This window comes from Dipteris shenzhenensis, chromosome 7 (assembly GCF_047967505.1).
Source record: "Dipteris shenzhenensis isolate YYH24624 ecotype China chromosome 7, Dip_SZ_1.0, whole genome shotgun sequence".
Lineage (NCBI taxonomy): Eukaryota > Viridiplantae > Streptophyta > Polypodiopsida > Gleicheniales > Dipteridaceae > Dipteris > Dipteris shenzhenensis.
The window spans coordinates 20767430-20789974 of NC_141602.1; the positions used below are offsets into that span (position 1 = coordinate 20767430).

Below are 22545 nucleotides of genomic sequence, written 5' to 3' on the forward strand. Positions count from 1 at the left end.
TTTTCACATTTACCTAAGTGATTTATCTTTGCAATTTTTAAAACATCATAATTTTTTCATACTTTAATTATATTTTGGCCTTAAAGCCTAAAAGTTCTAAGAAAAATCTTTGTGAAAAGGTTTTCCTATCTATATGAAGATGTTGTAAAAGAGGTTTCCCTATCTACATTGAGAGAGCTAATTATAAGGGCTAAGTCTAATGCCGGCTCAATGGCTAGGGTGTTTGCCTTCCAAAGCTAACTGCTTGTGTCCAAATCATCCTCCAACGTTGGTTCTGGGTAGGCTGCTCCTTGATCGAAAAAAGCCAATAATACATGTCAAAATTGTTATTATTTTAATTTGCATTACCCTGACCCATCATGCAATAGTAGGACTTCCTAGACACACTCAGGGCTACATGACTCTTGAGTGGATATGTTCTAGGTGCGTTAATAGTTATGCTACTAGAGATGATGAGTGGAAGAAGAAACCTGACCTTGAGCAAACTGATTGGTCAGGTTTGTCTGCAACACAAATTCGCAATGGCACCATGTCAATGTGTTGTGGTCAATTCTATAATCACTTAAGGCCATGGAAATCATTGGCTAGCATAGCATTTCTATCTTGACGTTGAATTTCATGTAATTTGCACTATATATTATTGTATAGAGAAGAAAGGTGCTAAACTCTATAAGCACACAACTTGCCACATAAATACAGATTCTTTGAATAAAATGGATGTACATTATACCGCAATGGTCTCCTAAGCTTTCTCTTCTCCCGAATGCTTCAAGATGGTAACAAAGCCCACAATTACCAAATTGTACCTAGGATGCAAGTGAGGAAAAAACAACTTAAATTAAATTGGAAAAGAAATTTCATATGCCTCAAGGAGAGTATTTTTGGTCAAAAATGGATGCTAGCCACTCTTAAGCATAGGAAGGAGGTCATTTGAAAAGAAACAAAAACATTCTTAGCAAAACCTACCCTCATCTCATGTGGAAGGAGCTAAAATGGAACCTTGATTTCAAAAAGGAGCAAAGGGATGCATTAAAAGGGATGTTTTGCAATTTCTTTGATTCCCTACCTCTTCGAGTGATGCACATGTACTTTCTAATTGATTATGTTTTGTAAATCATGTTGATATATGAACCTCAATGTACTTTTTCAAAGACCCTCCTTGACCCTTGGCAAGAAATGATAGGCTAAAAATGGGCAACCATGCTTTAAACTTGGTGAATAAAATTAGCCATAACTTTATAAAATTCTTATTTTGATGCATCTATATTTATAGAATGGTGCAAAAAGCATAATAATTATCTAAATCATGTCTTGCCATTTAATTCATTGTACTACATAACCCAATTTGAATTTGTCAATCAAAAGATATTGCTTATCAAAGTTTTGTTGTTTTTGGCAATCAATGTAGATCTTTTTAAAAAATTTTGAATACCATAGTCACCCACCTTTTTGTCCCAAACCCAAATGAGCACCTAATTTTCTAATATTCACCTTATAAAAACACCGATGAGCATATTAATGTATGAATACAAAACGAATAGTAAAATGTATGAGCACCAAATGTTCTAATATTTGGCTTATAAAAGCATTGATGAACATATTAATGTATAATGAATAGAAAATTAGTAGTAAAATGGATCGCATGCCCAAGGAGTGTTACTTTTTAACATGCTTTAAAACTCAAAAGTAATTAAACCTCACATATATTGATGTTAAGTAGGGTTTCAAATTATATAAAATCCTAGAGGAGATTGAGGAATGACTTACAGCCAATGGTAATGTGGAAGAAAATGGAACTAACCTAGAAGAAGAGAAACAAGGACTAAGGAGAAGATCATGATAGACAAGAGGAAGTTGATTACCATGATAGTGATAATGAAAACAAACATAATTTTTGAGAAGCTACTTTTTACAAACTCCATTTCGATGCTATCCATTTTTGTCCTAAAGGGCCTTGTCTTTTAAATTTGTCACAAAGCACAAAAATGGTGCAAATTCCTATAGTGCTTAATGTGCATTCCACGAAGGCAATGACTCTAACAAGGATACACACAATCGTGGGTGCTCGGCCAAAACAAGCTAAACAAGCAACCCTAAAGCCTCCTTGGAGTAGGCACGATTGTTTTGGTCATCCTTTTGAGAACCTACTTTTAATGAAATTTATTTTGATGCTATCCATTTTTGTCCCAAATGGCCTTGTCATTGAAATTGATCAAAAAACCAAAAAAATAATGTGCATTCTTAAAATGCTTTGTGTACATTCCACGAAGGCAATGACTCCAACAAGGATACACAAAATGTGGTGGGTGCCAAGCCAAATTGCATCATCTTGCACTAGTTATGAGAGAGAGAGAGAGAGAGAGAGAGAGAGAGGAGGAAGAAGAAGAAGTCATGATGATGTTTATTATGATGAAGATAAGACAAAAGATGGCGAAAAAAGGAAGGATAAATTAATGTCTCAAGGGGGACCCAACACAAAGGCTAGGTGGAAGGAAGCATCAAATGTGAATGAGTCTTGCCACATGCTATGTACAACCAACAAGTGTCTAGTCTTCCTACTCATTATGCTCCCTTATTATCCTAAGCTAGTAGCCTAAAACCTCCTTCAGATACCTTGGGGCAACATGAGAATATGCGTGTGCGTGCGTATGTGCATGTGTGTGTGCGTGTGTGCGTGCATGCGTGCGTGCATATGTGTGTGTGTGTGTGTGTGTGTGTGAGAGAGAGAGAGAGAGAGAGAGAGAGAGAGAGAGTGAGAGAGAGAGAGAGAGAGAGATGCCCAGTAGTTGAATGTGGATCAATAGGCACAATTCCCTTTAACCCCAAGATCATCACTAAGACCGTCAATGCTGCCGGTCACCGGAAGGCGAAATTTGGACCGTTGGGTGAGGTCCCTTGTGTAATCATAATCTATCACCTTGAATGGTACCGGCTACATTATGAGATTGAAAGCCAGTACAATCAATCACCACAAGGACGTTGCCACCAAAAAGCATTGGTTGAACGACACCGTCGACAAACTGATCAAGCGCTTTTTGCCTTGCATTAAGTCGTATCAACCATGCGTCGAGTCCTGTTGCCATGGGTCCCTTTGCTTGGGGATGCAGTTTTGCCACATGTCCTGCTCTTGAGCCCCTCTTGAGTCCGAAAAATCACCTCTGGGTGTTGGTAGCAGCAGCGGGTCGAAAATCGACGAAACCGGCAAGACGGGTCTTCCGATGGGTTGCCGGTTTTCTCAAGTTGTGTCTCCCGGAGAGGATTCCCTACTTCGTGAAGGTCATTGGTCGGCCAAGATTAAATCCCCGATCGTCCATCTCCGACCTTGTGGAGTCCTCCACTCAAAACTCACCGAGATCCTCCACTTAGGCTCCGAGCTCACCGTGGTGGGCGGGAAGGGCCACGAGTGGCTCTTGTGTGGTCAGAATCTGGCTGGCCAGATTCACCGGGTTCCTCTCGGGAAAGGACTCGGCATGGCCTGTCCCAACGTGTTCCCGAAGGGGGGGGCAGGCCAAAAATGATCAAAAGAGAGAGAAGGGGAGAGAGAGAGAGAGAGAGACGTGTGTGGACGGTGTGAAGCTTCGGGTCTACCGCCAGTCGCTGTAAGAAGTCCAAGGAATAGTTAACAATAAGTGGATGATTAAACTTTGTAAAAACGGGCAAGAGTCTTCCCGGGATGGTGGAACGGAATTTTGCAGCCGTCTTTTGCTCACCTCCCTCTCTCTGTGGCTTCACCCCCCGCTTCCTGACAAATTATCCTCGCTCACTTTTCCTCCTGCATCCCCTTCTTCTTCTTGCTTCATCTGAAGCTTCCTCACCCTGCTTTTTTGCCATGATCCTTTGCTTCTCCCTCCTTCATCCCATCGCTTCAGGTCTGCTCCTTGTTCCCTTTGTTGCGATTCTCTGATCGTTCTTATCTTTGCATGGACGATCCGGCGCCGCTCTCGGATCACTCGGCTGTGTTTCAGCATTCCTTGCTTTACTTTTTTTGCTTCGTTTTACTCCCGTGCCATCTTTAAAGAACTTTTTACGAGCAACGCAAGGTGTGCTCGCTTTTGGCTGTTAGCTTTCAAGCGATTGTATTCCTTCTGATTTCACTTCCCGAACCATGCAATGGCTATAGTCTTTCCCGGTGGCAGTGTTCACGTTTCGATATGCGATCATGCAATGGTTACTTTCTTTTGGTTCGTAGCGTTCTAATGACGGAGCGTTTAGTTCTAGGTCCCATTCTATCACCACTACTGGAAACAAATACAAAACTGCAATTGAGTGCGACCGATACTTTTAAGCTACCTGACTTGTCCGCCTTGTGGGAAAATACTTTTGAACAATAAGTTGCCAATCAAGTTGATTCTCAACAACAGTCTGAAAGAGGTGGCAAAGGAGCTGCCGTTATCTTGGTTGTAGAGAAGGCCGTCATGGTAGTAGAATTATTTCTTAACTTTTGGCCTTCCGGTAGTTTTGACATTGTTAAATTTCGATTAATTTTTTCTTCCATTAGGAAGAAACACGCTTTTTGGGAGCTAAAGCATCTAAAGTTCCAAGCCGGTTTCATCAATGCCAGCGAACCCACTTGCAGGGCATATGTAAGGGACGTGCTAAATTTAGTATTTTTGGAATTGGGCTCCAGTTGGAGTGAGTTGAGCCACAAATACGAAATAAAACTGGATTTTACCCTGCTGGCATGTCTTTTTTGAGACATTCGATCGCTGAATATCCTCAAACTTCCATATATCCTTGGAGCTAACACGTTTCCAGCATTCTTTCCGTCAACGTAGCACGCTACACTGTCCAACCATACCAATGGATTCAAGTCCATAATAAAATAACACGTACGTGGAGAAGAAATCATTACCTCTTAGTCAACGTTGGCATTCATTGGAGAGAATGCATGTATCTGGAAAGATACCCTATATATAAATATATAAATATCAATATCAATATAAATTTAAAAATTATATATATATATATATATATATATAGAGAGAGAGAGAGAGAGAGAGCCGTCTACAGATTTGGATTTTTAAGTGATGCAATACACTTGGTTGCCATGTTGGGAATAGTGGAATTTATGCTTGAGGTTTTTCAGAACCAACAAGAATTGTTCCATAAATGGTAGGGCGATCATGTTCATTGATCAATCCTCTCATTGAGTTATTGTTTATCAAATATCCATACAACACTCATGGATTTGACATATAACTCACAATCTTTTGCCAAGGACGTCGCTGTGCTCCAAAGCAAGCCTTGCATGTAAGACGGTGCAGTCTGTCTCCAAAGCAAGCGTTGCCTCTAAGACAAGGTGGCTCCTCTCCAAAACTAGACTTGTCTCCAAAGCAGAAAATGAGCACAATTGAGGATCATGGAGAACACCTCCATATGTTTTGATTATGCTGAGACATGGGATTCATTATACCAAAGGCACTAACTTTGAGTTAATTAAAAAATAAACTCACCAACTATATGGGAGTTGCTGGGGAAGATGAATCTTTGGGCCACATAATGTGATTGTATGGATAGATCTGTAAAGTATTTGATGTCAATTGTGCTAACTATTATGCATTAAAATCCTTTGGGATTTTACTGAGGTCTTTCTTTTGCTCAAATATTTATTTCTTACTCAGAAAAGGGAGGAAGCATGACTACTGCCCAGAGGACGTCATGTGGAGAGGACAGAAAGTATTCAACCCAATCTTAAGAAATTATCCAGAAGCTAAATCAGGCGGGAGTGGCAGCAGGGGCACACCCTAAACTCATTTCATACTTTATAAAATACAATTCTTATTCTAACAGTCTTTACTTGAGATTTTGTTATCCCAATGGCTAAACAAAGTGCCCATGTTTTTAAACCACGGTTTTATAAGAGCTCATTGTCTTCCACCAGAATACCTCTCATGATGTGTTTGCAATGTGCACACCAATCCTTCACGGGTTCCGACTGCAAAAGATCCCCCGTAAAGAGCCATTTTGGAAGAAATCGTGCTTGATTGGTTGGGGGAAGGAGTACCCTTGAGATTGAGACGGATCGAACATTGGCTGCAGTGGATTCCAATAAAGAACCTCCCCGTGTACTACTGATCAAATATGGGGAGGCAATGGATGTGAGTTGAAAAACACCATCATAGATGATCCTAGGATGGGTACACAATACTTGACAATCCGAGCATTATAGCAAAATTGCTAAGCTAGCAGTACTATCTAGCCATCTCTATAACCAAGGCCGATTGTGATCCTCCGGGGAAGGAATTGACCTTTCTTATCTGACAACTCATTGGAAATTATGTCGAAATCGCTTTACCTTTCACCAAGATCCTAAAAGGAGTAGAATTACAACCTGGACGATTGCTTCATAACAATAGACAAACATTATCTCAGCTTGTATGTTGCAAAATTTCAGACCCAAAGACGTTTTGTGGTGGGAATTGATACCAGTAGCTCCATAGCATTGCTCCAAGACCGGCGCTTGATAGCTTTTAATTAGAGGGATCAGTACTCTGTCAGAATGACACATCATGAAGATAAATGTATGCTGTTATTCGTCCAATTGAATTCAGGGATACTGTTTGTGTGACTACATTTGCATAACAATGTTGACCTAAGGCAAGGGAGTCAAGGGTGGGGAGAGGGGGCGGTGGGGAGGGGTGTTGTGTTCCATCATACACACACTTAGCTACATAAATAGATGTAATACCTAGGACGAGAGTGGTTGGTGACTTAAGCCTATAGGATGAAATAAAGGCCCACTCAACATATCAATCTTGATGTCTATCTTTGTTGGGTGTGTACATAGCTGAGCATACATACAGCAAGGCATCTAGATTGGGCAGCCCTAAAGCAGTCTCTTGATGTCAAAGTCAACAGAATAGCGTATTGTCCAATCAATTATTAATTAAATATCACTTAAGATTGATCACTTATTTCTTCGAGTTGGATCATAGGCATTTCTTCTCTTCACTCATGGTGTCCTCCTCTACGGTGTCGAAGCCTAGCATGAAAGGTCCCAAAACAATTCTCTTAGAGCCCATGCGTAAAGGGATGGCTTTGATCACACTGCTCGCAGCCTTTGGAGAATCAAAGACCACCTAGAAGAAACCACGTCCCAACAAAAAAATATCTTTAAGGCATGGGATGAGGTTCGAGGGTAAAGCTGCAAGTATCCCAGTCCATGGCTTGTAGTATGGAAGGATGGAACCCATAAATTTGAGCGAATAAGGTGGTGGAAGACTCTAATTCTGCATATTTTTGGAGCTGTAAGCAACTTGTCTTTTGAAAAAGAGGATGTTCTTGCAGCCAATGGAAGCGGACGGGGACTGACTGAATGAACAGCCGCCATTCGTCAATCGAGGGAATAAAAGCTCTATCCATCTCGCGGGAAAGAGGGGGGGCTGGAGGAAGGGGAAAAAGAAACAGAAGGGAGGACAGGCTCATCTCGGGGGAAAGAGGGGGGGCTGAAGGGAGGGGAAAAAGAAAAAGAAGGGACTGATTGAATGAACAGCCGCCATTCGTCAATCGAGGGTGACAGGCTGAATCAAAGCTCTGTCCATCTTGTAGGCTCTCCCTCGCCTACTTGGTGGATGGGAGAGGGTCTTCATTGCAGGCAAGATTCGATGCTTCCCTCCCAATGACATTTTGAGTTCTCACAAGAGACATCTAGATCCAGCATCGTTGCTTGGAATATATGGCTTACATGTTGCAGACTTTTGATGGTGCAGCAGCAGGTTTGTCCACTGCTACCGTCATCAATACGTGGCTTGATATCATGTACAATTTGCATTCAATTTGAGAGCAAGATACAAAGGTTCCAGAAAGACCGTTGAGAGGTAGGAGCATTTCTTCAAGTTATCTTGCATGCATTTTTTCCATTGTTATGGATCATGGAATCCGCTGGTTATATAGCCTACCGCACTGGTTTTTCTGGCACTTGCTTCTATGGAGCCCTATGCAATAAGATGCGACTGCATGAAATAAGTTGCAGGACAGCAAAGTGCCTCATAATAGCTGACTCTGTATTTTCTCAAAATTTTTAGTAGAAGGTACTTCTCTCTAGGGGATAAAAAAGGACATCTACAGCTCAGTGAGTGCCAAAGCATTATGTTGTTACATGGGGTGTCAAGAGGGCAATACCTAAGCCTTTTCCCAGCTGCATTGCATGCATTACCTATTTTGCGTGTTGATTTCTCTCTTCTATGTCTACTCCATGCCCTCATGTCTGCCACATCTCTCCACATGTACGCTTTTTACTTGCTATAGACAAGCTTCACAGAATTTTCATCTTTGAGCTAAAGTTTCTGCTTATGTTGTTACTTGAATCTTGAAATGTCAGCTGCCACGTTCAGTGAAACATGATAATAGTATCCTTGGTTAAAGCTAGTTTCGTGGCAAGTTTTCCAGTATTTTTAATCTCAAAGCTGATTTAGGCATATTTGTGAATTCATGTATTTTTTCTGTGCGTAGAAGCATGTTGATATTTTCACTTATCAGCAGTTGGACAATTCTATTATAGTATTCATGTATTTCTTCTCAATGCAAGCAGATATTTAATGAGACTATGGCTGAGGCATCTCCAACTGGTATAGAGCTTACCTATCGGCTTCTCTACTTTGCTAGCAAAGGTGAAACGGCTTCATTGAAGGATGTGCTAGATCAAAATGCGTCACCAAATGCTGTTGATTATGACAACAGAACAGCTCTTCATCTTGCTGCCAGCGAAGGGAAACGTCCCATAGTGGAATTATTGCTTGAGTACAGGGCTGATATCAATCCTCTTGACCGCTGGAAACGAACAGTAAGATGCATTCTCAGACTGCTTAGAAGCAAGCAATTTGGTCTAGAATATCTGTATTTCTGTTTGCAGTTAAGCTGGCATTTTCTTGAATCACTCTACATGCACAAATGATTTGTAAACGCATGGAGGATGTTCCATGATTATAAGATATGGGAATTACAGTTATTCTCAGGCAAGGTATGGGAAGTACAGTTATTTGCAGGCAAGGGGATCTAGTCCTGCAGGTTCTCTCAATGCAATGACCTAAAGAAAAGAATATGAATGTAACTAGTTTTAAAAGATTCTAAACATATGTTAGATCTGAAATAAATTACAGGTATAAATCAACGAGGATTTCTTACTGCAATCCCATAAGTAACCTGAAGGATAGAACATCGATCCATGTTCAACCTTCAACCTTTTTTTTTCCAATTCAAATACTTCTATTAATCTGAAAGAAACCCCAAGAGCAAAGCTCAAGGCTGAAATATATCATGCAAAGCACAAGAAATAACACCCAAAGTGGGCTAAAACAAGCTCATCAGAATGAGCTAGAAAAAAAATCGAGATTGAGGCTGAAACTGCCACCTCAACACTACAGTGAACTCCAAGGAAAATGGTTGTCACTTCAGTATAGAGAACTGGTGGGCTGCATGTCGGCCTCATGCCCCACCAGAGCCAGGTTCGTGATTGGATACACCTTAGAGAGTGACCACATTGAGGTGGTCACCATCTATGGAGGAGGTGTTTTTCTTCCCCAGTTGAGTTCCCCTAACACGTGTGGAGTAGAGCCCGATATTCCTCAGCCCACGTCTGGTGTTCTCATACCGTGGTATTGTGGCTTCATAGTTGATGATATGTATTCGATGCACCATGTGCCACGCTTTCTAGTGGTGCTTTGTTTTTTGGGCCTTCCAAAGGAATATTGTTTCATTTTATCACCTATCAAAGGGTGTTTTGGTACAAGGCTAGAGTCCCCACTGACAACAGTCTTGATTTTGGTGGATAAGGGGTTTGTTGGATCAGGATGACTGCAGAGTACCCGAAGTCCTTGACTGAGGAGATCCTTCTTAAGAACTTGGACTGGGGCGTGTTTTGACAGAAGGTTGAGGTTTTAGGACTCCAAGGGCAGGGCCTTGGTGTAGGCAGGTAGGACAATTGGCGTGTAACCAAAGCTTAATAAACATGAAAGAACTACTTATCTTTAGATGTCCCATAACATCTCGGAAGCCACTTTGTCCAAGGACAAGCTTCAACTAAGAAGTGGTTATCTTTTGCTTTTGCCAATTCAGCCAATAGTTCTCTATAGGAATCCTCCTCCTGGGACCTTCTCCCCTTCATCTTGCAATCTTGCTTAGGCGCTTGTACTTGTGAGGGCTGAGTGGCCACGTCTATGATGAGGAAAACGAAATAGCAACTGCTACTTTTTACTGCTTCTCGTTGTTTTTTGCTGCTTTTACAGCTTTTTTTAAAAACGCCGCTTTCGAGAAAAGAAGGCCACGTGTGCACAAAAAGCGGTTGCCTTTTGTGAAAAGCGGGTGCTTTTTTGGGAGAAGCAGATGCTTTTCGTGAAAAGCAAGTGCTTTTGGCTTTAAGAATTCTGAGTAAGAAATTGGAAGCACGTCACCAAGGATGAGGACAGGATGAATGTTTTTCCCACTTGATAGATCACAAAGAAGAGAAGAAAACAGCCCAAGAGATAGGGCGATAGGGAGAGAAGAGACATCTGGCCAATACGGATTTGTGCCTCCTGAAAGGTGCGCATCAGCTCCTAGCCTCCAAACAGGAGTGCCCCACCTTTTTGGATGTGTCACCCCAACTTCTCGAGCAAGAATCATGTCACAGTTGGTACGCCTCACCCTCCAACACTCGAACTGATGCAAAAACAGGTGTGCCTCACCTTGATTCACAGCTGCATGCTAGCCTTGGACTGTTTCCACCAAGGAAAGTGGACATCCTATGCTCTGATACCACTCTAACCAAAGCTTAAGATACTTGAAAATACTTTAGCAATAAAATCACTGCTATTATGACACTTTTGAGCAGTTTGCAACACACAAAACAGCTTCTGGAACAAATCGCGATATGGCTCTACTCCTTGGAATAGCTTGTAGAGAATCCTGGGCACCCTTAGACCAAATCGCAGCAGTGCTAGGCTCCTTGAAATCAGCAGGTTTGGGTGCTTTGGAGTCGATTTGCAGCATCTTTGGGCACGAAGTAGGGCCGGAAACCCTAATCACAGCAAGTAGATGATCTTCTAGAAGGGCTGGGAACTGGATTTCTGCAGCTGCACTCTTTTCAAGCACTTGTATGCATCAGAGAGTCGAAGATATGATGCTGGAATGAATCGCAACTCAGCCGGGGAAGAGCAGAAGTGAATCGCAGTAATAGAAAGAGGGGTTTGGGAGAGAAAGAAAGAAAGAAAGAAAGTTTATTAAAGTCTTTGGAAGGCCAATGGGTCTATGAGACTGTGAAAAACTTGATACAATGAGCTGTGGTAGTGGAGCTCCCTTCCCTCCCTACCCCCGCTACCTCTCCCTCCCTATCCCGTTACCTCTCCCTCCCTACCCCGCTACCTCTTCCCTCCCTACCCCACTCCATTCCCCTCCCTGCTCCCTTCCCCTCCCCTTGCTGCTTTCCCCGCCTCTCCCTACCCCCCCGTTGCCCCTCCCTCCTTACCCCGCTGCCCTCTCCCCTCCTCTCCCTACCCCCCTGCTGCCCCTCTTTTCTACCCCCTGCTCCTTCTACCCCCCTCTACCCCTACCCCGCCTCCCTTCCCCTCCCCCGCCCCTACCTTCTGCCCCTCCCTATGCCCCTTTCTCAGCCTCTGCATCACCATCTACCTCCCTCCCCCCACCCCCCCCCTCTTCAACCCCTGACGGAACAAGAGAGATTTTCTCTCTAGCAGCAGGATTGTCGGACGGACAAAGCATCTTCGTGTTCATGCCAGCCATTCCACCCTGATTGACGAATGGGTTCCCATTCAGCCAATCCTCAACTGCTTCCACCGGCCGCAAAAACAGTTTCCTTTTCCAAAGACGAGCTTCAGTAGCTCAAGACAGACTCAGAGTAGGAGTATGCCACCTCACTCTTTGCTTGCATCCACGGTTCCCACCCCTCCAGGCTACAGGCTAGGGATTGGATGCTTTCGGCTTTACCTAGAGACCTCGCAAGCACCTCATCGATGTTCGTCTGCTCGAACGAGGGTTCTTCTAGGTGGTTTTTGATTCTCTAGAGTCAGCAGGTTCAGTACTCAGGGCTAGTCCTTTGGCATTGAGCTCCAAGAGGATCTTTTTGACACCCTTCACTTTGGGTTTCGATCCAGTAGAGGAAGATAGCAAGGTTACCTCACTTTTCATCAAGTTCCCCGGCCTTCCTCAGGTCTACCATTGACTCGTACCGTCCATAGGAGCTTCTTTTGGGTTGGTCACAGAGATCCCCCCCCTCCCTGGCATGCCCTCTTCAGCGACAGATGTTGTCAGATCGGATGGGGTGCAACGAGTCAGGGTCATCGTCTGTGACCTTGATATTACAGATGATCACATTATGCTTCAGTGACCAGATGGTTCCTTTTTTCGACAGAGAGTCGAGGTTGCTGGGAGACAGGATCAGTGCAGGATTTGCAAGACCCTTGGGCACTTCGCGAGGGATTACCCAAGGAAGAAGAAAAGGCCCAAACGGTTTATTCCGCCTTCTCGTCCTACTTCTTCTACACGCGCTACCAGAGGCCATTGGATGCCTATGAGGGTTGCTGACACTCCGCCACCTCTACGAGGCACCTCGGACCATTCTCAGTCACAGGCATGTGATATTCCTGCAAGCAGAGATGTGGTTGCCCCAGTCCCCCCACCTGCTTATCAGGACGGGCAACCCATTTCTTCAGGTCCTATCACTGATGTTCCTGATCAGCCCCCTCCCTCGGTGAGTCACTCTTCACCTCTTGATAGAGGTAAGGGGTTTTTTTCTCCTTCTCCCTCGGGTACAGGGATTCTTCACACTCCTATGCCAGTTCCCTCCTACAGGAACTCTTTTGCAGTACTGGCAGATTTGGCAGAGTTTGAGACAGAGGAGTTTGTACCCTCTCCCTTGGGGGAGCCGGTTATTGGGATTTCGTTGGACAGGGTTTCCCCCTCTGCTGGAGGTGGTTCTCTTTCACCAGTTGATTTCCCTCCGCTTGACAGGACGACGCTTTCACAGGAGAGGATTTTCTCCACCACCAGGTCGGGTAGGGCCTTTCACGCGGCCTCCTCCCGTCGATGAGGATTGTTAGTTGGAACGTTCAAGGCCTCGGTGATATACCTCATCGCCGTTATAGGCAGCTGATTCGTAACCAACTCCATTAGGGTGTTTTAGGTGGCCCCATTGATATCCTTATGCTCCAAGAGCATAAGCTGGATGGTAGAGATTGTGCCAAGTTAGGTAAGCTCCTTTATATTTAGATGCTACATTTGGGAGAGACTAAAATGAAATCGTTTAGACTTCACAAGCAGTTGTAGCTTGAATGAAGAGATTTGGACAACTTTTTTATTAGCCTTCTCCTTTAGTGCTAGCCTTCATCATGGCTGAGTTTGCCCTTCACCTCCGGAGTGCCGACAGAAACTCAATACGAAGACTTTGTATAAATGGATGCTCAAGTATGTGTGGGTGTGTGGATTTGTATGTGTGAGAGCATACTTTTATACTATGGTCTACACCCACTGTTGGGCGCTGATGACGTCAGTGGGGATGTCATAGTAGCGAGTCCCTGCTATGCGTGATGGAGTTTATGGTTTTCAATCTTATGAGTGACTCTCGTGAGATTGAAACTGCACTATGTTGTGTTTTTAGAGGATGATTTTGGGAATGTTCCTGGATTCATCTAGGTATATACTTTTTGGTCACCTGCCTTGGGCACCAGGGGAGGCATTTGCATTTCTATCTCTTTGTCGATGCTTCCCTTGGTCATTGGGGACACGGAGTCATAGTCCCCTCTAGAGCACAGTGGCTTATTTTGATGATTGGTGGGCGTAAGGTTGGCTTCCTTAACCTTTATACACCCAACTTGAGAGGGGATCTTGTCCTCCTTTGGAAGGAGTTGCTCTCTTGGTCACATATTGCAGATTCTTGGATTATTAGGGGCGATTTCAACATGGTTGAAATGCCTTCAGACAAAAGAGGGGGTAGGGAAGGTGGCATTCAATCCCTAGAGAGAGCAGCGTGGGATGCCTTCCTTTTTCAGTTCGTGGTAGAGATGTTTGGTATGATGATGCTTTTGACACTCAGTTTGCAGCTCTTCCTTCTCTCCTGGTCTAGGCTCCAAGAGTAGGTCTCCTGCTGCTTGTGACTGCTTGTCTTTTGCTGCTCTTGAAGATATCAAATGAGGCCAAGGGGCCTCTCCTTTTATAGGGCAAAGGCCTTCTCCCAAAAAAACCAACCAGCAGCCTCAATCTGGCCAACCCAAACAGGCCGACTAGGATGCTGCAAAACTGCCCTAAAAGGGCTCTCATAACAAGGGCCCATAAAACTAGGGCTTTGGGCCTCACTTCAAGGGCAGATGCCCTCCTATATATACAGGGTCCATCCCCTCGGCTGCCCTACCATTTTCTAGGCATGGTAGGCTGGCTAGAACCAGCCCTACCAGCCCTATACTTGGCTGACCAGGCTGCTGGTAACCCCCGCCATGTTGCGCCTCTGCCAGCTCACCTGCAAGGTGGGCAATCGTCCCCGTCAGATGTGGCTGCAGCCCTCATTGACATTAGCAGCTTTTATCATTCTGTTGCTAGTATTAGGAGAGATGAGATTCGCAGGGGCGAGATTGCCATTCGACAGCAGCTGGCAGCTCTTCAGAAAGAAAGAAAGAAAGAAAGTTTATTAAAGTCTTCGGGAGACCGTGAAGGTCTATGAGACTAAAGATAACTGATACAATGAGCATAACGGTGGTGGTCTCAAAACGGGCCAACCAACCGTTTCTACAAAAAAAGAGGTTATGAAGGACTATGTGTCGAGTCCTGATACAAAAAATATGTGTCTACCTCCAGATGATACAAAGAAGAAGAAGGGGGGGGCACAAAAAAGTGGGGCAGAGGGGGGAGATACAGTATACATGTGCAGGTGGTGATCGTCAGAGACCAATCATAGAGGGGCCGTCAAATGGGAAGTCGGAAAAAACCCTGCGATAGATGATTGGCCTCTGACGTCACGCGGCCTAGTCGAGCTCGGTCGTCGAGGGCGGCGGGTGGCCCTGTGGATGAGGGCAACGGTAACCCCAGTGGGGCGGGCCGAGAGCAGAGACGAGATGTCATGGACCTGGATGTGTGAATCTGTCCGCTGACGCAGCTGTCGTGACTCTGGCTCTCGCTCACGTCTGCGTCGTCGGCTAGACTGAGAAGAGGTATCCTGTGGCTGAAAGAAGTCAGTGATAGGCCACTGGATATCCTCACGCTGTGTGCTGCTCATGTCACCGTGCTCGGAGAGAAGTATCTCGGTGGCGGGTCATCTCATGTAAGAAAGCGGCAAGGCACCGTTGATCCGGGAATTGTAGCATGTGTGGGAGGGAGCCGAATCCGTTGCGGAAGAGGCAGTGGTATCGGCCTCGAATGGCATAATAGATAGGACATCTGAAAGCAAAATGCTCCTCTGACTCGATCTCCTGTAAGTCGCAAAGTGGGCAAAGGCGGTCCTCTCGTGGGATACCCTCTGCGCGTCCACTCTCGATCCGTAATCGGTGTGATGAGACCCTAAACTGACCGAGGGAGATCCGGAGCGCATGTGGTAGATGAAGTTGTGTGTAACCCGGAGGTGTGATGAAGCCCTCCTGTGAGATCTGGAGGCAGTGTCGGCGGTAGAAGTTGAGCTTCATAGGAAGCTCGGAGTGAAGAAACCATGTCCGCCAGGTGTGGAGCTGGAGCAGATCCGCCCGAATGAGCTGGTTGACCTCCTGGTCAGTGGGGGAGAGAGGAGATGGTGGAGCGTCGAGGCTGTACTGAAAAGGAGGCAACCGGTCTAAGTCGAGGCCCTAAGTCGAGGCCCAGTCGGGTGAACCAACTGGAAAGACGACTATACCAGCATCGCTGGTCCCCATTAACGGATAAGGCCATAGAGGAGGATAGGGCTAACCAAGGTAGGCAGAGGCTACCGTCAGCGGAGGAGCCAAAATCCCTGACTCTGTGGAGGTAGGTGATAGCCTGAAAAGCCGCATTAAGCTGTAGGGGTGAGGCGCCGAACTCTGCTAGAATGATCTGGTGTGGTACCGATGGTTTGTTACGGATCATCCAAGCAAACATCAGTATCTGCAGGCGCTCAACTCGAGCCCACTCTGTGTCTGAAAGGTCGACTCCCCACCAAGGGCTACCATACATGCCTGCTGGGCGGACCAAAGAATCAAAAAGGAGAGACTTGGTCCGCGGGTCCTGGAAGTGGGAGTGGTAGCACTGTCGCTCCAGCCTGGCAAGAGCGGCATATCCCCGGCTGATCCTGGCCTGCATGGCCGGGCGCATGGTGAAGATCGGGCCTGAGAAGACAACGCCCAAGTATGTGTAGGAGTCAACTATCTCAACAGGGTCGCCGGCGAAGAGGAACTGCTCTCGGTGCATAGCGGGTCTGGAAGTGTTGAAGATCATCACCTTGGTTTTCCCAAGGTTGACCTTCAAGTCATGTGTATCACAGAAGGCCTGAAGTCCATCCAAGTGTCGCTGAAGACCAGTAGCAGAAGAGGATAGTAGTACTACATAGTCTGCGTATAGGAGAATCTGGATGGCAGTCTCCGCAAGAGAGCAGCTTGCACCTCCGAGTGTCCTGATGGTGGTCTCGAGCTCGTCGATGTAGAGGCCAAATAGAGTCGGTGACAAGGGACATCCTTGTTTGACTCCGATAGTGCTCGTGATCTCTGGGGTCCAGCTGGTGCCAATCCTGACCTGCCCCGTCACCCGCTCATAGAGAGCTACTACTGCCCAGATAATCGCCGAGTCGTAGCCTAACTCCTGCAGACGTCTGATGAGTCGGGCGCGGGGAACGGTGTCGAATGCCTTGCGGAAATCCACAAAGCAACAATATACTCTCTGTCTCCTGTGTCTGGCCTCCTCAATGATCCCTCTAAGTGTAAAAATGTGATCGTAAGTCGAGTGATCCGTCCTGAAGCCGGCCTGTCCGGATGCCCTGAGCCCCTGTATCTCTGCGCGAGCACTGACCTCGCCATCTAACACTGATGCATAGATCTTGGACATAACATGTCCAACCATGATGGTCCTGTAATTCCCTGGATCCATGGGATCTCCTGCTTTGTGGATGGGTGTGATAGTGTTCAGGGTCCAGGCTCTGGGGAACCCGTGACAGACAGCTTCATTGAACAGTGTTGCGAGGATGGGAGCTAGAGTTTTGATGCCATAGGCAACAAACTCTGTGCATAGGCCCTCATGATCCTTAGCTCGACCGTTATGAAGCTTATGTGCTGCGTGGGTGACTCCCTGGGTTGTGAAGAGGATACAAGAAGGGGGTGGCTGAGAGGTCGGGGGGGGGGGGGGGGGGGGCTGATCAGGGATATCATAGAGTGTGCGTGCGTAGGTGTGCCAGAGGGAAGTGTCCGTGAGGGGGGAGGGGGATCGGCGTTCTAGGAATTTCCTCCAGAAATCCTTGGAGTTGCTACTAAACAGAATGTTCAGTAGCGTCTCCTCATTCTGGCGCAGGAAGGCTAGCTTCTTGCGACGGACTAGTCGACGATAATCCTTGGTGAGACGTGGGTTGGCCCTAGCGTTTCGCTGGGTTGTGAGTCGGAGTGTGCGGCGTAATGCTTTGCACTCGTCATCATACCATCTGTTGCAAGGGGTAGAGCCAGTGGGTGGAGGGCGGGTGGACCGGGCAGTGGAAGGAAAGATGTGGCGGGCTGCATTGTGAAGGGAGTGGGTGATAAGGGTGGCTCGGTGATCTAGAGAGGGTATGGTGCCTATGTGTCTGAGGAGGGAGGCTAGGTGGGCTGAGTAATCAGGTGAGAGGTTATGATCGAAGTGTATATCATGATAGGTAGTATAGTGCGGGGTGTGGCTGGGAGGGGCTCGGGACGCAAGTATATGAAAGAAAAGGTAAGTGTGATCGGCTCCTGGGGGTAAGGGTGCAGTGCGGAAGTCAGTGATCTGTGGGGCTAAAGCAGGAGATCCCAGAATATAGTCGATGACACTGGCTCCTCCACCATGTGGGAAACATGTGAAACCAGAGGAGGCAGGCCACCGATCTAGTCCATTGTAGATGACCAGATCATGTATACGTCCAAGGTCCAAAAGAGCCTGCCCATACCTAGTAACGGGAGCGCGACTGTCAGCCGAGGAGCGAGGGAAGCCCGAGTCCTCTGTGTCCATCTCAGGTAATAGGACCGGATCTGAGTGGAAATCCAGGAGTGATGTCTGACGTGCACCTGTCCTTGCGTTGAAATCCCCAACTAGGAGGACCTCTCCACGTCTGGAGAACTCCACAATGTCTGAGTAGAGATCTAGATAGGGGGATACCCCCGTGTCCTCGCGAAGCAGCCGTGCGAAATGTGACGTCTCAGGAGGAAAATAGCAGACTGCAATAAAGAGGTCGCGTGTGGAGGGGCATCGGAATCGGAGCCATAGGTAACGGGCATGGGCATCCCGTCTAACCACGGATGTCAAGCTCGTGAGCGCTGAGCGAAGGAGTACTGCAACTTCGCCTGACCCTCGGACCCCCCCAGTATATATGGTCTCCTCACGGAATATTGACTCCCAGGTATAGCCACTGACCAAGGGGAGAGGGCGCTCGGGGCTCTCATGTGTCTCTGTATAGAAAGTGATGTCGCGTCCAGTGTATGACTGAGAAGTTCCCAGGGTCAGACCAGAGGGTACCATTACAGTTCCATACGGTGCATGCCAAGGGTACTGTGTGCTGAGTCTGAGTCTCATAGACCATGTCTCCCTATTTGGGGGGGGAGTCTGCTACCATGTCTGGAGTACCTGGTGGGGCTCGGCGGCGGGGCCAACCAACAGGCGGCCATCTCGGATGACAGCCCACTTCCCCTCCTGACGGGCTACATCTCGCTATTGAAGCAGGGTGCGCCGCTCTTCCACCTGCATAGGTGTGAGATCCTCATCCATGAAGATAGTAGGGTGGTCCCGTAGTGTAGCACGCTGCCTGAGTGTTGCAAGTCGAGCCTGAGTATCCCTGAATCGGATGATGAGTGGCTGTGGGCGCGTGGGATCCCGTCCTGTGCGCCATGCATGCTCGATCCCATGCTCGACGAGGCCGAGGGTAGAGGTCACAAAAGTAGTCGCGTCCGCTAAGGGGGTGAGTGAATCTGCGCGGGGGATACCTCGTACTCGGATGTTGAGAGCCTTACTAGCCCTCTGTTCCTGCTCGGCGATGGTGGCTGAGACTGCTGCTTTGGGTGCCCGTCTCGCAACGTCCACCCATCTGGTAGTCTCTGCAGTAGCAGTCTGGATAGTAGCGATCCGCTCCTCTACCTCTGGTGTAGTGCGCCGGGCCGCTGTGACTGTAGCAGTGAGAGAGACAACCTCCTGACGGAGGTGAGTGATCTCCTGGCACATGCTCTGAATAAGCTGGTCTTGTGCTACGGTGTGATCCCGTAGTCGATGTAGCTCCGCAAAGATGTAATCTATCGTCTCAGGTGGGACCCGGGGGGGTGCGAACTGGGACATGGCGTATGGCTGTGGAGGCGTGGGCGATAGGCTAGCTGTATATGGCAGAGGAGTGGAGAAAGGCTGCTGGGTGAGGGGAAGGGGGGACATAAGAGTGGTGGAGACAGAAGGAAGCTGTGTGGGGGGTGAGGGACTGTGACCCTCTCCTGTGGGGGGCAAGCTGAGTGGTACAGTGGTGGGGGGGGCGGTGATTGGAGTAGAGATGATGGCTACGGGAGAAAGAACTGCATTGGTGTCCATTGCACCCGATGTTTTCAGGGCTGGTTGGCTGTCAATTGCTAATCCACTCGTGGAGATGCGCTTTGTGATCTCTCCCACAATTGGCTTCGGAGATTGTTTAGGTTTGTGGGCCATTGTAGGACTTGTTCAAGTGCACGATTTCCAGGGGAGGCAGATCTTGTGCAGCATTGCTGTAGGGGTGCACAGGCCTGCGCAAGGCCAGTGGCAAGCCAAGGCTTGCAGCAGACAAGGGCCCTCAGACCACGGGAAGGTTGCGGGAGGGTGTGGGGCAGAGGCTACGGGAGGGGGGGGTGGTGCAGAGGCTGTGGGAGGGGGGGGAGTAGAGTGGAGCTACGGGAGGGGGGGGCAGAGTGGAGCTACGGGAGGGGGGCAGAGTAGAGCTACAAGAGAGGGGGGGGTTGAGCGACGAGGGAGGGGGCGAGCGACGAGGGAGGGGGAGGCAGAGCGACGAGGGGGAGGGGGCGGAGCGACGAGGGGGTGGCAGGGGGGGCTGAGCGACGAGGGGGGAGAGGGGGCTGAGTGGTGAGGGAGGGGGCTGAGCGGCGAGAGAGGGGGAGGCTGAGTGACAAGTGAGGGGGCTGAGCGGCGGTGAGGGGGAGGGGGTTGAGCGGCGGTGAGGGGGAAGGAGTTGAGCGGCGGTGAGGGGAGGGGGTTGAGCGGCGAGGGGAGGAGAGACGACGAGGGGAGGAGCGAGGGGAGCGGCGAGCGAGGGGGGGGAGTGGCGAGGGAGAGCGGCGAGGGGGAGGAGCGGCGAGGGAGGGGGCGGCGAGGGGGCGTCGAGGGAGGGGGCGGCGAGGGGGCGTCGAGGGGGCGTCGAGGGAGGGAGGGAGGGTAGCAGCGGGAGGGAGGGTAGAGGGAGAGCGGCGAGGGGGCGGCGACATCGAGGGAGGGTAGCGGGATGGAGGGTAGCAGGGGGCGGCGAGGGGGCGGCGAGGGGGCGTCGAGGGGGCGTTGAGGGAGGGTAGCGGGAGGTGTAGCGGGGGGCGTCGAGGGAGGGCAACGAGGGGGCGTCGAGGGAGGGCAGCGAGGGGCGTCGAGGGGCAGCGAGGGGGCGGTGAGGGGGCGTCGAGGGGGCAGCCAAAGAAATGTAAACAGCAAAAATGGCCTACAAATGCTTGGATTCAGGACTCACATTAACTGGAACAAATCCAATGGTTTCTGGATTAGTGATGAGGACACTCTAGATTGGGGTGCTGATATTGGCTTTACTTGGATTTAGAGGAGTTTCTCCGTCAGGTATCTTGGATGCCAGGTTGGGGTGGGCATTTCTCCGGCACAGCAGTTTGCTCCCGTGTTGGAGAGCATCAGGAGGAAACTCCTATTTTGGAGTTCGGCTAGACTTGACCTTGCATCTAGAGTGGTGGTTCTAAACCAGCAACTGTTGGCTACAGCCTGGTTTGTTTGCTCTTGTTGGTGCCGATCTACAAGCAGTATCACTCAGCGCAAGAGACCAATCAGGAATTTTTTGTGAAGTGGATTAGACGGCACTTTAGCTGTGATAACCAGGGTGGCTTGGGAGACTCTTATTCTACCCACAGAGGAAGGGGGCCTCAATATTATTGATCCAGACTTGCAGTGTAAAGCCTTTCTCTGCAAGATGGTGGTCAGAGGTTTGATGCCTGGTCAGAGCCTTGGAAGGATTTTTTCTTACGCAGTATACAGACATGCACACCTTCTCAGGGAGGAGATTGGATGGACAGCCCTAGATGGATCTTTACGTCAGCCCATCTCAGATGTCCTACTTCCCCTCTCATGGCTGCCATTCTGAAAGCTTGGGACAGCTTCAGAAGTACTCTTCGGGCCACCCTCCTCGTGAAGAAATTGACAGGCGGCTCGTCATGTGGAATGATTGCATACTAGATGAGCATGGCAAATCACTAGGCATGTCACATTATATGCAGTGGTCTAGATGGAAGTTGGGACCTGCATCCACGGTGGGTGCTTGGAAAGCTTTCAGAATGCTTCCAGAGTATCAGAGAGCTCGTTCAGTTAGACACCTCAGAGGAAGTGCAGCCAGGATGCAACAGATAGATGCAGCCATACCAGTGGAGTGGATGGATACATACCATTTGCCTATTTCTGAGTCCACCTGGTTGGGGGCTTTTTCGAGGACAGGTATCCCTCTGCAGGTTATGGCCTTGCAGGATGCACATGAGGATACCCTTGTCTTTCAGGTTCATGCAGGAGGCAGACTCCACACATCTTCAGAGGACATTCTTTTGGAGGCTCCTTTTGAGCCTGTCAGGATTGCAGGATACTTGGAGATGGGTAGAGACTCACAGTGGTATCTTGATCGAGACCTCGTTCTCCTGGCTATTGGATCTTGGAGGCTTTGGTTGTATGGAGATTCCCCTATTAGATCCTTGCAGTGGGATCCAAGGGAATGGGAGTAGATAGTTGCAAGGTACCAAGAGAAGAGCATCCCCTTCTTTTGTTACACGGTTAGAAATGCCAGGAGATTCCGGCTCAGTTGTAGAGGCTGGAGGCCCTCTAGAGCTCCTCATTGGGATACTTTTCAGATTTCTGCAGAGATGCAGAAAAACTTTTGGAGGAGACTTAGGAAAGTCACGTTATTCATCTGGCTTACTATTCATGGAGGGATTGCAGTGAACCTGTGGAGACCCAGGTTCAGGGCTGACCCTACTTGTCCTCGATGCCACTCAGCAGTTGAGTCACTGTGTGAAGAGATCCGGAACTGCCCAAGGGAGATCCTCAGTGAGTGGGGTAGGTGAATCTGCGTGTATTTTGGTGGATCAATGAAACCCTCCGCTATGATATGTAAGAAGTGATCTCTGTAGAAGCCCAGCTTCACTAGAAGATCACTCGGGCCTAACCAAGTCCGGAATGTGTGTACCTGTAGTAGATCCTCACGAATAACCTGGTTGACCTCGTGTGATAGGAGGG

At 48.1% G+C, this 22545-nt stretch overlaps 1 protein-coding gene across 3 annotated transcripts in view; it reads left to right on the top strand.

Annotated features, from left to right (window-relative positions):
- The first annotated feature begins 3688 nt into the window (after nucleotides 1-3688).
- Nucleotides 3689-22545, top strand: part of LOC147900077 (serine/threonine-protein kinase VIK-like) — a 295183-nt gene continuing 276326 nt past the window's right edge. For 2 of the 3 annotated variants that reach the window (XM_087377414.1, XM_087377416.1), the window contains exons 1-2: nucleotides 4322-4418; nucleotides 8531-8782. In XM_087377414.1, the coding sequence (XP_087233540.1) occupies nucleotides 4416-4418; nucleotides 8531-8782 (255 nt within the window). In that variant the 5' untranslated portion in view covers nucleotides 4322-4415. Of the gene's footprint in view, nucleotides 3870-4321; nucleotides 4419-8530; nucleotides 8783-22545 lie in introns of those variants that run through there. The other variant, XM_087377415.1, reaches the window with a different exon arrangement.